General features: G+C 34.3%; 1 protein-coding gene, 1 long non-coding RNA gene and 1 other non-coding gene across 4 annotated transcripts; all 3 read left to right on the forward strand.

The window, feature by feature from the left end:
- Positions 1–1,273: 1,273 nt before the first annotated feature.
- LOC125421148 (uncharacterized) lies at positions 1,274–5,129 on the forward strand. 2 transcript variants are annotated; one of them, XR_007239325.2, is made up of 6 exons: positions 1,274–3,030; positions 3,291–3,359; positions 3,646–3,780; positions 3,908–3,992; positions 4,085–4,173; positions 4,287–5,129. It is a non-coding gene; the product is annotated as an uncharacterized LOC125421148 (long non-coding RNA). The 2 variants fall into 2 exon arrangements; XR_009634630.1 differs by having other exon boundaries at positions 1,274–3,359.
- A 303-nt stretch (positions 5,130–5,432) lies between these two features.
- Positions 5,433–5,503, forward strand: TRNAG-CCC (transfer RNA glycine (anticodon CCC)). The gene has a single exon. It is a non-coding gene; the product is annotated as a tRNA-Gly (tRNA).
- Positions 5,504–7,568: 2,065 nt separating this feature from the next.
- Positions 7,569–8,679, forward strand: LOC107411895 (histone H2A.1). The gene is made up of 2 exons (XM_048468921.2): positions 7,569–7,920; positions 8,242–8,679. The coding sequence occupies exons 1-2, from the start codon at positions 7,714–7,716 to the stop codon at positions 8,491–8,493; spliced, it is 459 nt and encodes a 152-aa protein (XP_048324878.1). The 5' UTR covers positions 7,569–7,713; the 3' UTR covers positions 8,494–8,679.
- The last annotated feature ends 4,476 nt before the right edge of the window (positions 8,680–13,155 follow it).

The following is a 13,155-nucleotide window of genomic DNA, read 5'->3' on the forward strand; positions in this document are numbered from 1 at the left end:
TATGGATGGCAGTATCAATTTATATCATTTATTATTATTTTTTATTTTTTTATTCTGCAATTTTATTTTATTTTTTGTTTTTTTGATGTATCTAAAATCTAATATGATAATGTAAACCTACTAATAATAAAATAAATTATCATATGATATTTAATTTTTCTTCAAGAAAAAAAGGAATTTATATATATATATATATATTTTGATCCCATTTGATACTGTGCCACTACATATATATATATATATATATATATATATATGTGTGTGTGTGTGTGTGTGTATTTTGATCCCATTTGATATTGTGCCACAAATATCAAGTACGTTGGATACGTAGTAAATCCTACAATCACAAAGACATAGCTAAGTTATCAGTTACACCGACTCAATCTGTGGATTTTTTATTTTTTTTATTTAAATTACACTCGCTCAACGTTATAAGTCAAAGTATTTATCCAACTTAAAGCCAAAGCGTTAATGCTACTATTCATATCTAAAAGATAAAATACATTTCCTCAGCGCGCCAGTTATTAATCGTATCAGGTTGACAGTTATACAGAACCCCCTCTTTCTTTATATTTCTTTCTGAGCTTCATCAATGGCGGTTCTCCCCCCAACAAAATCACCAAACCAATCAGAGAAATGAAAACCCAACGCTCTCCTTCCAAATTCCAATACAAATATTGTCCCCGCAATCTTATTTATTTTCCACACCGAAATGTTGAAGCTCCTCTCATCGTCTACATCCATTCCGAGCCGGGTGCATAGTATAGCTCCGTTTGCTTTCCAAACAGGGCCGTCCGGGCCAACGGCGTCATTGCTCAGAGAGAAGCCTCGAATGCTTGGCTAGCTCAAAAAGACTGTCTTCTTGTTGCCGCAACAGGTTCAGGTATACCATTTATGTTGTTTAGCTGCGGTTCGGTTCGTTTCATTTCGAACTGGGAAATCTCTGTGTTTTCAGAGTCCGGCATTACTTTCGGGCAAGGTTGTTGTTGTGATTCCACCCCTAACAAGCTTGTTGGTGATCAATACTTGAAACTCGCTGAACATGGAGTCTCTACTGGCTTTCTTGGGTCTGGACAACCAGATAGTATTATAAAGGATAAGGCAATGAAAGGCATGTATAGTATAATAAATATGTGACCCCAGACAGTTTTAACGTAAAACATCCAAAACATTAGTAGACTTTCTTTGTTTGAATAAAGATTTTGTTTTTTTTTTTTTGTTTTTTTTTTTTTAATTGACTGAAAAATACAACCATCTTATTGTGCTGCAGACTGATAAAACCACTTCAACAGTTAGCAGAAAGTCGTGGAATTGCACTATTTGCAATTGATGAAGTCCATTGTGTTTCTGAGTGGGGCCATGATTTTCGGCCTGACTACAGGTTTCTTTTAACCATGTCCATTTCAGTACAGAGGAATTCCCAGATAAATCTAAATAATATGTTTATGATTAGCATGAAAAAGTACTCTGTGATTCCAGCTTAAAAAAATTATGCCACTCATGTTATCGACATATTAGCGAGTAGCAACAAGTTATTATTTTCTCTTGCCTGCCTTTGCTCAACCTTTGAGTTTCTATGTCCACTCTTTCAGGCGTCAACCTAGTTTAAAAATGGATGATTAATTTTTTTTTTTTTTTTCCAGTCTATGAGACATGTATTCAAACGTTTCGGGAGATTGTCTGAATTGCGAGAAAACTTCAGTGCAAGCTGTTTGAAATTCTTAAAGTTTGATGTGCCTATAATGGCATTGGCTGAAACCGTCACAATTCGGGTTCGAGAACACATTCTCAAGACATTGACCATGTCAAATGAAACAAAGCTTGTGCTTGCTTCATTTTTCCAGGAAAACTTGAGGTTTTAGGCGAGTTTCATCTCCACCCTCCCTGCCCACCTCCCCTTTTCCTCATTTTCATTTTTTAGTATGGTTTCAGAAGTATTTTCACAAGAAGATGCATTTTTTGAAATCTGCAACTGAATAATACATGTCATCCTGGATGAATTCTTTTTGTCTTTTACCTGCATGCTTTTTATCTTGCATTTTGTCTCTGTGCATCAATAATCGTTACAAAAGAAAAAAGTTATGATTCATTGCTGCTGTTTAACAGGTAAAATATGGTATAACTTCTGCAAAGTCTTCTTATGAGAAGGATCTTCTCACAAGAATCAAACAATAAGCCTGATACTTGTGATAATAATAGCATGTTGGTGGAATCCCCAAAAAGGCTGGAATAAAGACTACAATGCATACAGGAGACTTACCAACAATAATATATGTTTGAACTCAATACGAAACACATAGCATCACAGACTGTCTATGCAGTTGTGATGTTAAAGCTGCATCCTATAATACAGCCATATGTCTAAGGTGTAATAATCTTTGATAATACCATATGTATGCTCGCCCTTTGTTCTGTTACAATCCAATATATGGTCCTCAATCTAAACCAACCTCTTTCTTGAGGAATAATTCATTATTATAAATATGCAGCCATTTGCAATAGCAACTTGCTGAAAAGTGATTGGCTGCACAATCATTTTTTTTCCATTGGAAATGCCATAGGATGCAATGAAAATCTTATCTTTCAGGAACTTATTGGAGTTGGCTGATGATACCTTATAGTTGTCCCATTTTGCCATTTCATTATGAAATACTACCCTCCGTATCATTGCAGTTAATTTAGCAATATTGTACCTAAAATACTTGCTGAACTAAACATGTTCCATGCTACTTCTCTCCGTTTGACAAAACTAATGAAGCTTCATAAAAAATTTCATGAAAGCAAATTGCAGGTATTAGTGTTCGACTTTCATGGATGATACCAGAAAATACAATCTAAAATATATTGTATATGAAAATATCATTCTGTAGTGCATAGCCAGATTATTATTCTAAAGCATGCTGGATTTTATAAGCTCTAAAGAATTATCCACTATGGTTAACTCATCTCCAGGTTGTAGCAACAATTGCTTTTGGAATGGGAATTGACAAGTTAAATGTCCGAAGAATTATCCACTATGGTTGGCCAAAGGTGATCCTATTAACTTAGTTCTGCTAACTTGTTAGTGTCTCATCATATATTACAGCTGTATGAATTGTGGTAAATAATCTCTCAAATGTTGTTTTATTTTCACCCAAAAACTAGGTTTTTTTGTGTTGGGGGAAAATTTCTGACACTTCTTTCCTCCTAAGTGACCAGTGTTTCGATCTTGGATGCCACTTTTTAATCCCCTTATAATTGTTTTCAGATATTTGTTCTCGTATCTCCTTTTAACAAGCAATTTTTTATAGAGTCTGGAATCATACGATTAACAAGCAGGTCAAGCTGGAAGGGATGGAAATTAGCTGATTCTGATTGTAGTAAGTTCACTTATGTTTTCAATGAGATTATTAGATCAAATGGCAAATTTTTAGTTGACAGTTTTTTTCTTTTAAGAAAATAATCATGCTTAGCCATGATTTTTCAATCGTTGATTTCTGAGTATGCCACTTTCGATGTTGACCTTGAACAGTAAAACTTTTACTCTCGAACATTTTCACCATCCTGTGCCTGTCTTGCTTTGTGTACTAGGTCTTTTTGTCTTCAAGGTTACAAGGAATATATCATGCTCAAATCTTTCATTTTTTTTTTTTTTTCTCCCAACAGTTCTATTCGCAAACCTAATGAAAAGCCATTTCTTTCTCGGTGAGAAAGAAGTGAAAAGCAGAAAAAGCAAGCATATAAAATGTTAGAAAGAAGTGAAGAGCAGAGAAAGCTAGCATAGTTGCCAGATTGCTTCAGGTCTAGCACAAAGTCATGTCTTGTTTAATTATTATCTCCGTTATTTATTTCTATTACAGATTATTTTGACCCTAAAAACTGTATATATGTGTGTCCATAATATTTTTTTATTTTATTTTTTTGGCAGGTATGGAATGAATACTTCAGGTTGTCGGGGCTAAAAAGCTAGTGGAGTATCCTGGAGAGGAATTCACTTCTGAGAAGTGACTCCTGTACGTATTCAGTTTGGTTTCTGATGGATTCTGCTTTTGTTATTAAAAGTTTGTTTTTGCACTTGGAATCACCACTATGTGTATGTATATAGGTGTGATGTGCGTGTTAATGGACCTCCAGAAAAGCAGGATTTGAGAGAGGAGGCAAATATCCTTAATGCAGGTTATTGCTGGGTATTATGTGAGTTGTTGATAACTTTAGATAATCTGGTTCTCTATATTCTTTTCAATCATGCTTTGCACATTTTTTACTTTAATATCTATCTTATTATTCACTGTTAAGTCATTTGGCAGTCTCAAAAATTCATGTCAACTGATCTGCTCTGGTGGAAAGGCGATTTTCGCAAATTTTGGAAAGTAAGGTTTCATCAAAGAGGGAGACGATGAGGTATATATACTATTTCTTTTTAGCAAGTTCAATTTCTTCTCCTTTGCAAATCAGCCTCTAATTTATTAAGCCACATAATTTTACTAGAAGATCAGTCAAACCAAATTGGTGTGTCCAAGCTACTTCTTGACTAAAATGTTAGCACCAGTGTAGCTAGATTGAATTTGTGATCTCAATGCCGTTAAGCAATAAAGTAATTCTTAAAGTTTTTCAGAAACAATGAGAAAAGAAGAAAAATGTTAAAGGAAACAAATTACTAGTGGAACTGTTATATTGTTACGCATCTTTACTTTTGTTGAGAGATTAAAAAAAAAATGCCATGTACTTAATTGTTCCTTCATAATTTGAAGTGACTTTTTATAGGTCCATTCCTTTGGATGTGAAAGCATAATACTGGTAGTTATCTAAATTTCTGGGTCTCTATGTCTCTTTCTTTTTTATTTTTTTTTTTTGACTGTAATATTTTCGTCTCAAATCTGTGCTCGGTTAAAGAATTGAGAATGGAGGCTTTGCAGCAATTCAAGAAGGAAATTTTTATGTTTACCCTGAAGCAGATATGCCAATAAAGCCAACAACAGGGTCAAAAAGAGAATAAAAAAAGCGATGGAAAATATCAAGTATAAATGTTTAAGATATGAGAAGTTTTCGTAGAATAGAAGCAATACGAGCAATGCTTAGAAGAAACTGAGAAAAGAAGTCTTAAAATACAGAACCAGTGAATTATTGACACTCTCAATTATGTAAAATGAATGTACATGAGCTATATTTTGGTCTTGCTGGGTACTAAATGAAGTTTAAGTGATAATTACCTTGCTACTAATTGAAATTTGCACTCTTTGAATGGGTGTTTTTCTGCTTTTTGCTGAGATTTCTTCCTTTGACAATTTTTAGAAATGAATTAAAGTTAAGAGTAGCATTATAGCTCCATAATATTAGCTGCCAGCAAGTAATTCTAAAAAATAAATAAATAACAAAAATTCTACTAAAAAAGTTGGAAATTGATTTAGCAATTATATTTGTTTAATATTTAAACTTTTTCCTAACGACAAATAGCGCATCTGGTGTAGTGGTATCATAGTACCCTCCCACGGTACTGACCGGGGTTCGATTCCCCGGATGCGCATTGCTACTCTCAAATTTCTATAGGACGAAGTATTTTATTTTATGAGGTTAGTGCATGCTTTTCTATTTTTTATTTTTTGTTAAAATAGAGAATAAATTCATGGCTTAGAATCGGAAATTACTTATGGAATTGGTACCCATGATCTAAGCCAGATGAGAATAAGTAACCCAAAAGTAATTCAATGCCTCTCAGTTAAAGGAAAGGATTTTTAAGTACCAACTTTTTTTTTTTTTCCCCCTACTCGTCATAGACTTGCTGAAGGAAACAAACACAAAAATTATATGCCATGGCATTAAGGCATGCCTTTTTCACCATAATCGGTTTCTCAACATCCTTATTATTTTTGGTACCAAATGTTAAGAAATGGCAAAATCAACAACTCAGAAAAGAGAAACTAAAGATCATAGAAGAAGCACTTGAACAAGCAGAAGTGAGAGCAGCAATGTTCGAAGAGAGGCATGATCGAATTCTGAGTCAAATATGTGCCTATTACTTGACACATAAGGAGCTTGAGGAAGCCATTGCCGGTGCTCGTGCCGCCATGAATGAAGCTTTGGAATTTGCCGCCAGTTTAAGAAATATGCAGAAGAAGATCATCAGCTCTTTCCCAGGTGACGACCAGTTTGATGATCTCGACACATAAGCTCGTGTCAAAATGCAGCATCAATTGGTTCTTTTGCCTTGGAAGTCTATAACAAGACAATTCTGGATATCATGGTCCCATATCGATGTACTTTGTTGTATACTCCGGGTTCATAGTATGACAAATTTGTCTTCTCATTTTCTTTTTATATGTTTCTTTGTTTTGGCACCATATAGCTGTGAATATATCAAACAAGATAAAGGTGCGAAATCTATACATTTCTATCTTTTATATATTAAAAACATGTTTCCAATAAATTTATTCTTTTTCTATATATATATATATATATATATATCTGTATTTTTGTTCGGCCCTCATTGGAATTTTTTAGGGTATCTCGAAATTTGACTCACCTTGTACAAATCTTTTGATATTGGATTTGCTTCTCCCTGCCCGTGATTTTTCCCGTTAAAGGTTTTCACGTTAATTGTGTGTTTATTCTTCGATTTCTTTGTTTCTATTGCCATTTGTTTTTTTTTTCAATTCTGTAACAATATATATATATATATATATATATGCATTTCCTCAAATAAAAATAAATAAACTTCAATTCTAGTACAATTTTGCTCATGGCTAGCCACTAAATTGTTAGCCATTTGGGAGAAAGGAATTTATCAAGTGGGACAATGCTTTTGGTAAAATTTACCAGAAAAAAAAAAAAAAAAAGACAATGTTTTTGGTAAAAACCAAATTTGACATTTCAATGTTCTAATAATTCCTTTTACATGCTATCTTCTTTTTCTATTCATTTTTCGAGTAACGTTGTGGATCAAACTATTGCTTTGGTAGTTAATATAATATGTAAATCCTATGTAAATTGTGAGGTGTTTGTAGGAATATAACCTAATATCAAATAAACACAGATTCCTTTCCCAAAAAAAAAAAAAAAAAAAACAAAACAAGAAGTATAGATTAATAATACCATTGGCATGCATTCGGTCATTAGGCAATCACTTTTTTTCTTTAAAATTAATTTTCTTTGTAGACGTCTTATTAATTTATTATCTACTTATGAATTTTATTCACTTAGGGGGTAAAAAAAAAAAAAAAGCATGTGGAAAGAGTGGGCTGATTTTTTTTTTTTAATACGGTGGGTCATTATTTGTTAGTTTGTACAAATCCAGAGGCACGATTCACGAACAGTTTAACCAATTCACTTTTAGCTAAAAATCCTAAAACAAAAACCACGGATTGGTCTTGTCGAATGTACTTTGCGAAAGCTGAAAGCACACGGATCGCCAGCGTGTCAATCATGTCAGCCGTACGATCAAACAATATTTTTCGTCATTTCCCAGTTAACTCGATCCACTTTCAGAGTCACAATCTCATTGGCTGAGCTTCAAAACCACGGATTGCCAGCGTGGTACGTTTCCCCTATAAAAGTACTTAGTGCCCACCCAAAACTCTCATCTTTAAAAATTCAAAATCCAAGCCTGAGAGAGAGAGAGAGAGAGAGAGAGAGATATTTTTGTTTCCCTCCGAAACGTGAGTAGGTGGTGTTGATTTGAAAGCCCACAGAGAAACTGAGTGAGGTATTGCGTGATCTTCTTAGCAGCAGGCAGAGCAAATGGATTCCACGGTGAAGGTGACAAAGGGAGCCGGAGGAAGGAGAGGCGGGGAAAGAAAGAAGGCCGTCTCAAAGTCTATCAAAGCCGGGCTCCAGTTTCCAGTCGGTCGGATTGCTCGGTTCTTGAAAAAGGGACGCTATGCTCAGCGTACGGGTACCGGTGCTCCGATATATCTCGCCGCTGTTCTTGAATATCTCGCCGCTGAGGTATTCTATTCATAACTTACGAGATCCGAATTTTTTGTTCTCATATTTTTTTTTGGTTGATGTAATTTATTAGTTAGATAACGTAATGTTGGTGTTAGATTTTATCATTCTTAACAATTCACTGGAAAATGTTTTTCTTATTTGTTTAGCTGGTGGAAAAAGCAAAAAAAAACTAAAACTAAAGTTCTATATCATTTTCTCGTTGTCATGCCTTGTATTATATCGGACAAAGAAAATGCGTTTCATTTTTTATTTATTTGTTCAAAGTTCACGATCAATCAGTTAATCTTTATGTTTTTGTGTTGTTTGAACGGAAAGCAGGTGTTGGAGTTGGCTGGGAATGCGGCACGTGACAACAAGAAGAACAGGATAAATCCAAGGCACGTGCTTTTGGCGGTGAGGAACGACGATGAGTTGGGAAAATTGCTTCAGGGTGTGACCATTGCAAGCGGGGGAGTTCTCCCAAATATTCACCAAGTTTTGCTTCCCAAGAAGTCCTCCACCGCATCTGAATCCGATAAGGCCTCCCAAGCAAAGAAATCGCCCAAAAAGGCTTCATTTAGAAATAAATAATAATATTAGAATAGAAATTTTAATAGAAATCCCTTTTAGTTATGTAATTGGGAGTAAATTCTATGCTATAGGGTTTTAGGTTTTGTTTTGTTTTGTTTTGTTCTTTGGAAGCTATGTGGTGCATAAAAATGTAGTTGGTATATCAACAGCTCCGTATGTTAAATATAAATTCCTTTTGTTTCTTTATCCCAATTCTTTTCTTTTATTTCTTTTTATGTTTGTTATTCTTCCGCATTCACATTTAATTAATAACTTAGAAAATGGATGAAATGGAACTGTTGGTTCTTACTCATTGTTGGATTGGGAAAATGTGAAATCCCAGGTTAAAGCAGTTGCTAGCGAAACCGATCAGTTCCTGGTTTGGCTTTTGAATTTAAATGTAGAAACTAATTTTAGGGCTGTCCGCTCCTGGGTCATTGTGTGATGCATTTACCTCTTCCTCACCCTTTGTTTGGATCATTGGATCACTGTCAAAATGGATTGTTCCTTTGTATTCTGTTTAAACTTTTCATACATTAAATTTATGTCCCTTTTTTGTTTTATGTTTTGTAAATGAAAATTTTATTTTCATCCAAAGCTGGTCCAATTCTCTCATCAAATGTAAAGTGGGTTTCTGGAGATAGCCCAAAACCCTTTTTGCAATTGCAGCTGCATGTATTGTTCCTGCTGTATTGACCATATAAATTTCTCAGGGTATGTAAGTGATTTTTTCCTTAGTAGTTTCTGAATGTTGGTTTTGGGGTGTTTTATCGATTGGCTCTGTTTGTAGATAAAAATGGGGCCATTGGTGGAAAGGGTATTGGTTTTGGAACTATTATTGACAAAGATGGTACCATTTTGACATGTGCTCAAGCTGTTGTGATTTTTAAGGATTACGGCTTCACCAATAGGAAAGGTAAGTGGTTATATGCCTAGATTCTTTTCTTATGGTGGAAAGTACCAATTTTTTGTTCTGTTGAAGCTTCTTTGTTTTTCCTTGTGATACTTACCATGATAAGTGGACTTTAATACCGATTGGTAGACCTTGATTTTTGTGGCCTTCTAAGTTTGGAGAACATGTAGGAATGACAAGAACTTATGAATGCTGTATGATATGAAAATTTTTTCTATGGAAGTATGCTTTACTTTTAACATATGAAAACATCAAACATATCATATGGTTATTATATTTGTATCTGATTTTCATGCATGGCATTGTTGCAGGCTCATGTAATTTTGCTGGATAGTAGAACATTTGTTGGTTAGCAATGAATTTGTATTCACATTTTGATATTGCTATTGTCAAAATCAATTCCAAAACCCCACTCCCATCTGCCATACTTGGCTCTTTAACGAAGTTTCAACCTGGGGATTGGGTGGTAGCTATGGGCTGCCCTCTTTCACTTCTGAATACTGTCATCACTGGTATAGTAAGGTAGTTAGGCTTGTAGTTCAAAATGTTAGAAACATGTACAAGAAGCATGATTATACGTAAGGTAGCTACGAATCTTTCGTTGGATTTTGCAATACCTCTTTGGGGATGAATAAATTTTTTCCTCCTTACTTGTTTGTACCCTAGTTTAAAAAGAAAGCTAACCATTTCAATGTAGTAAACCAATCAATAATGAGGTTTTGGGGTATCTATTTGTTTAATCATATCTTTTGTGCATTTAGTTATCGCATTATACCATAAAATCGATTTTCAATGGTATGAAAAAGACATGGTAGAATCACAACTCTAGAATATGACACTATTATGTAATTGATCGCAATTCATGTTAGAAAATGACATTCATATTGTATTGGATAATCCATATCGATCTGAGTATCTTAGCAAATGTTTCCATTTAGAAGTTGACTTTTATCAGTTAATACTTGGTTTGTCCAATATCATATTAACTTTTTTCCATCCAAGCATTAGATATTAGGGGTAAATACTCATTGCAACACTTGTTAGATAGTAGGTCTCAGGTACATGAGATGTTTTTCCTAAAGATTGAGGGAAGAATTCTTTCACTTTATTCTCTTCCTCATATTGCAGTTGTTTTGTTTGTAAAAGTAGTGATTTTGGTCTTGGTGGATGGGGAGAGCATATTTGTAGACAGGTTGTGCAAATTAATCTAGTAAAACACAAATACTCTCTCTCTCTCTCTCTCTCTCTCTCTCTGTCTCTGTGGATAGGAGTAATAATTGAATCATGTTCATTGGTTAACTCTTCTTTTTGTTTTTCTTTGTAACTTAGGGGAGTTCTTGGGGCCCTCTTGTCAATATTGATGGAGAAGTCGTTGGTGTCAACATTATGAAAGAGCAGGCTGCTGCTGATTATTTGAGTTTCATTGTACCAAGTGACTCTTGTCACCAAAATTACAGAGCACTTCAAGAAAAGTGAGTATGTTCTTATTGATTGCATATACCATGTATAAAGTCAAATTCATATTTTATTTTGCAGAAATATGATTAAGTTTTAGTAAACATGCTCTCCAAACAAGTAGATTGTTGTGGTGAAAGGTTTCTTTTAATCTTTTTGTTCCATGAGTTCTCATTTTGTCCCCTAATCAAACAGATTTGATATGTCCTTAATAAAGATTTCTACCGAAAAGAAAAAAAATTGCTTTTACCTGGCATGCATCTGAAGAGAAGGGTTTCCTGCAGGAGAGTTGTTAGAGTTTGGCTTGGATTGAAAATGGTTGATCTTAATGAGATGTTCATTACTCAGCTTAAAGAGAGAAATGCAACATTCCCAAATTTGAGAAAGATATTCTTGCTCCTTTGATATGTATCATAGGTGTTGCTTTTACCTGATGGGAGGAAAATTAATCCTTTTCCCATGGTTACTTCATTAATTTAGGGATTCCTGTGAATACGTGGTTTAATTCAATTGTCCCTATGATAATCTTGTGTCTGGAGGTATTCTTTATTTTATTATTATTATTTTTTTTTTGGGAAAAAAGAAAAAAAATGTATTGGAAATTCAATTCCTGGGTCACCCGGGCACGACTTCTAATTCTACCTGGCAATCATGTCGTTGAATTTGATGGGAATCCTGTTCAACGTATTGTAAAGGTATTTGACCTGTATTTAACTATCATCATTTTCTTTACAATTTTACAAGCGTATGGGTGGACAAATAGGTGATCTGCTATGGAATATTGACCTTGATAACAAATAACTAGAAGTTGAACGAATTTAATATCATTAGATTATCATAGGAAAACTCCATTGAGTCAAGTTTAACAGCCACTAATTAGAATCTTAGGAAAACTCCATTTTAAAGGCATCGTTACTGAACTAACTAGACAAGTTACATTTGCACAATCTGAAGACAATCGATTGTCATTTGTATCTTGATGGTAACTAAGCTAAATGTTAATGGAATAGTATCTTGACGTATAGCTCTGTAAAATGTTATTAATTTATTTATATTGTTTTCTTTTGGATTAGTGTAAAATGTTCATTGAAGAGGTGCTTGAGGTGTGGAGAGGGGATTCCCAGATCTGTTATTTACTATTATTTGTTACATGAAGCTTATAGGAGCGTCAAAATTCATGCAGATTTATTGAAATTGTGGGAGACAGGGTAGAGATTACACTTGGAAGGTAGTCGCGAAAAGAACAAAGGATAATCAAATGACACTGACTGTAGCTACAGAGGAGTTCAACCCAGATGCTTATATTTTTCGATTAGCAAACAAAACATCGTACCTCCCGTGGAACTCTGTAACTGTGCAGAGAAAATGAAAATGTGAATTTCCCATCTTTTCTCCCGGTTTGGTTTTATGCAATCCGTTGTCCTACTAATACTCTTAACATCCAAGTGTGAAAAGCATAAAGGAATTGCTAAAGATGTGGCAGCGTGTAATATGGGCGCTACTGTTACATGAAGTTGGGGTGAGTTTGATAACCGACCACAGAAAAAGCCTCTAGTGGAGCCACCCTTGCTTTGGGCCGAGCCGGGACCCCAAACTGGGTAATTGGGATCCTGGACCCATCTTTTTACTACATGGTTTTGGTCTAGGCTCTCAAATCCGAGAGCAAGCTTCCGCATCCCAATTTAAGGACCCATCATTTGGGCTTTGTTTTGATGGGTATTGGGTCGAAAACCCCTCTTAAATTACATCAAAGAGTCCCCGAGTCTCAAATCTAGGATACTTTCCATTGTTTTTGAAAGATATTTAGAATGTAAAAAATATAATAACTGAAAATAGTTATTAAGCAAATTTGTCCCTTTTTTTCCAGCCTTTTTTTTTTTTTTGTGTTAATCTAAAAGGCCATAAACAAAATTAGTTATCAAATAAGTCGATGCTTTTACCCTTGATTTCCAAAAACAGAAATTGAAAAATCAAAACTAATACCAAAATAAGTATAACCAATCGACTCCTTATGGTCCTGTTCGGTAAGCAGGACTCAACTTTAAGATAATTATTTGAGCTTAATTTGATATATATACATATATATACTTTTGTTATAACATGTAATCCAGGCATGTTTATGTAACTACCGATATATCCAATCCATTTCATAGCAAAATTATATATATGTATATATGGTTTTGTTATAATTTATAAAAAATAAATAAATAAATAAATAAATAAATAAAACCTCTAATGTCGTGCCGAATACGGGCTTTAATGAATGAAATCGGAGCCCAAACAATAGCGGTGAGGAATAGAGGGGTTTAAGCCTT

This window comes from Ziziphus jujuba, chromosome 10, assembly GCF_031755915.1.
Source record: "Ziziphus jujuba cultivar Dongzao chromosome 10, ASM3175591v1".
Classification (NCBI taxonomy): Eukaryota; Viridiplantae; Streptophyta; class Magnoliopsida; order Rosales; family Rhamnaceae; genus Ziziphus; species Ziziphus jujuba.

Coding starts and splice junctions, on each gene's coding strand:
- LOC107411895 (XM_048468921.2), top strand. CDS start 7,714: ATGGATTCCACGGTGAAGGTGACAAAGGGAGCCGGAGGAAGGAGAGGC. Junction 7,921..8,241: donor TTGAATATCTCGCCGCTGAG/GTATTCTATTCA, acceptor AACGGAAAGCAG/GTGTTGGAGTTGGCTGGGAA.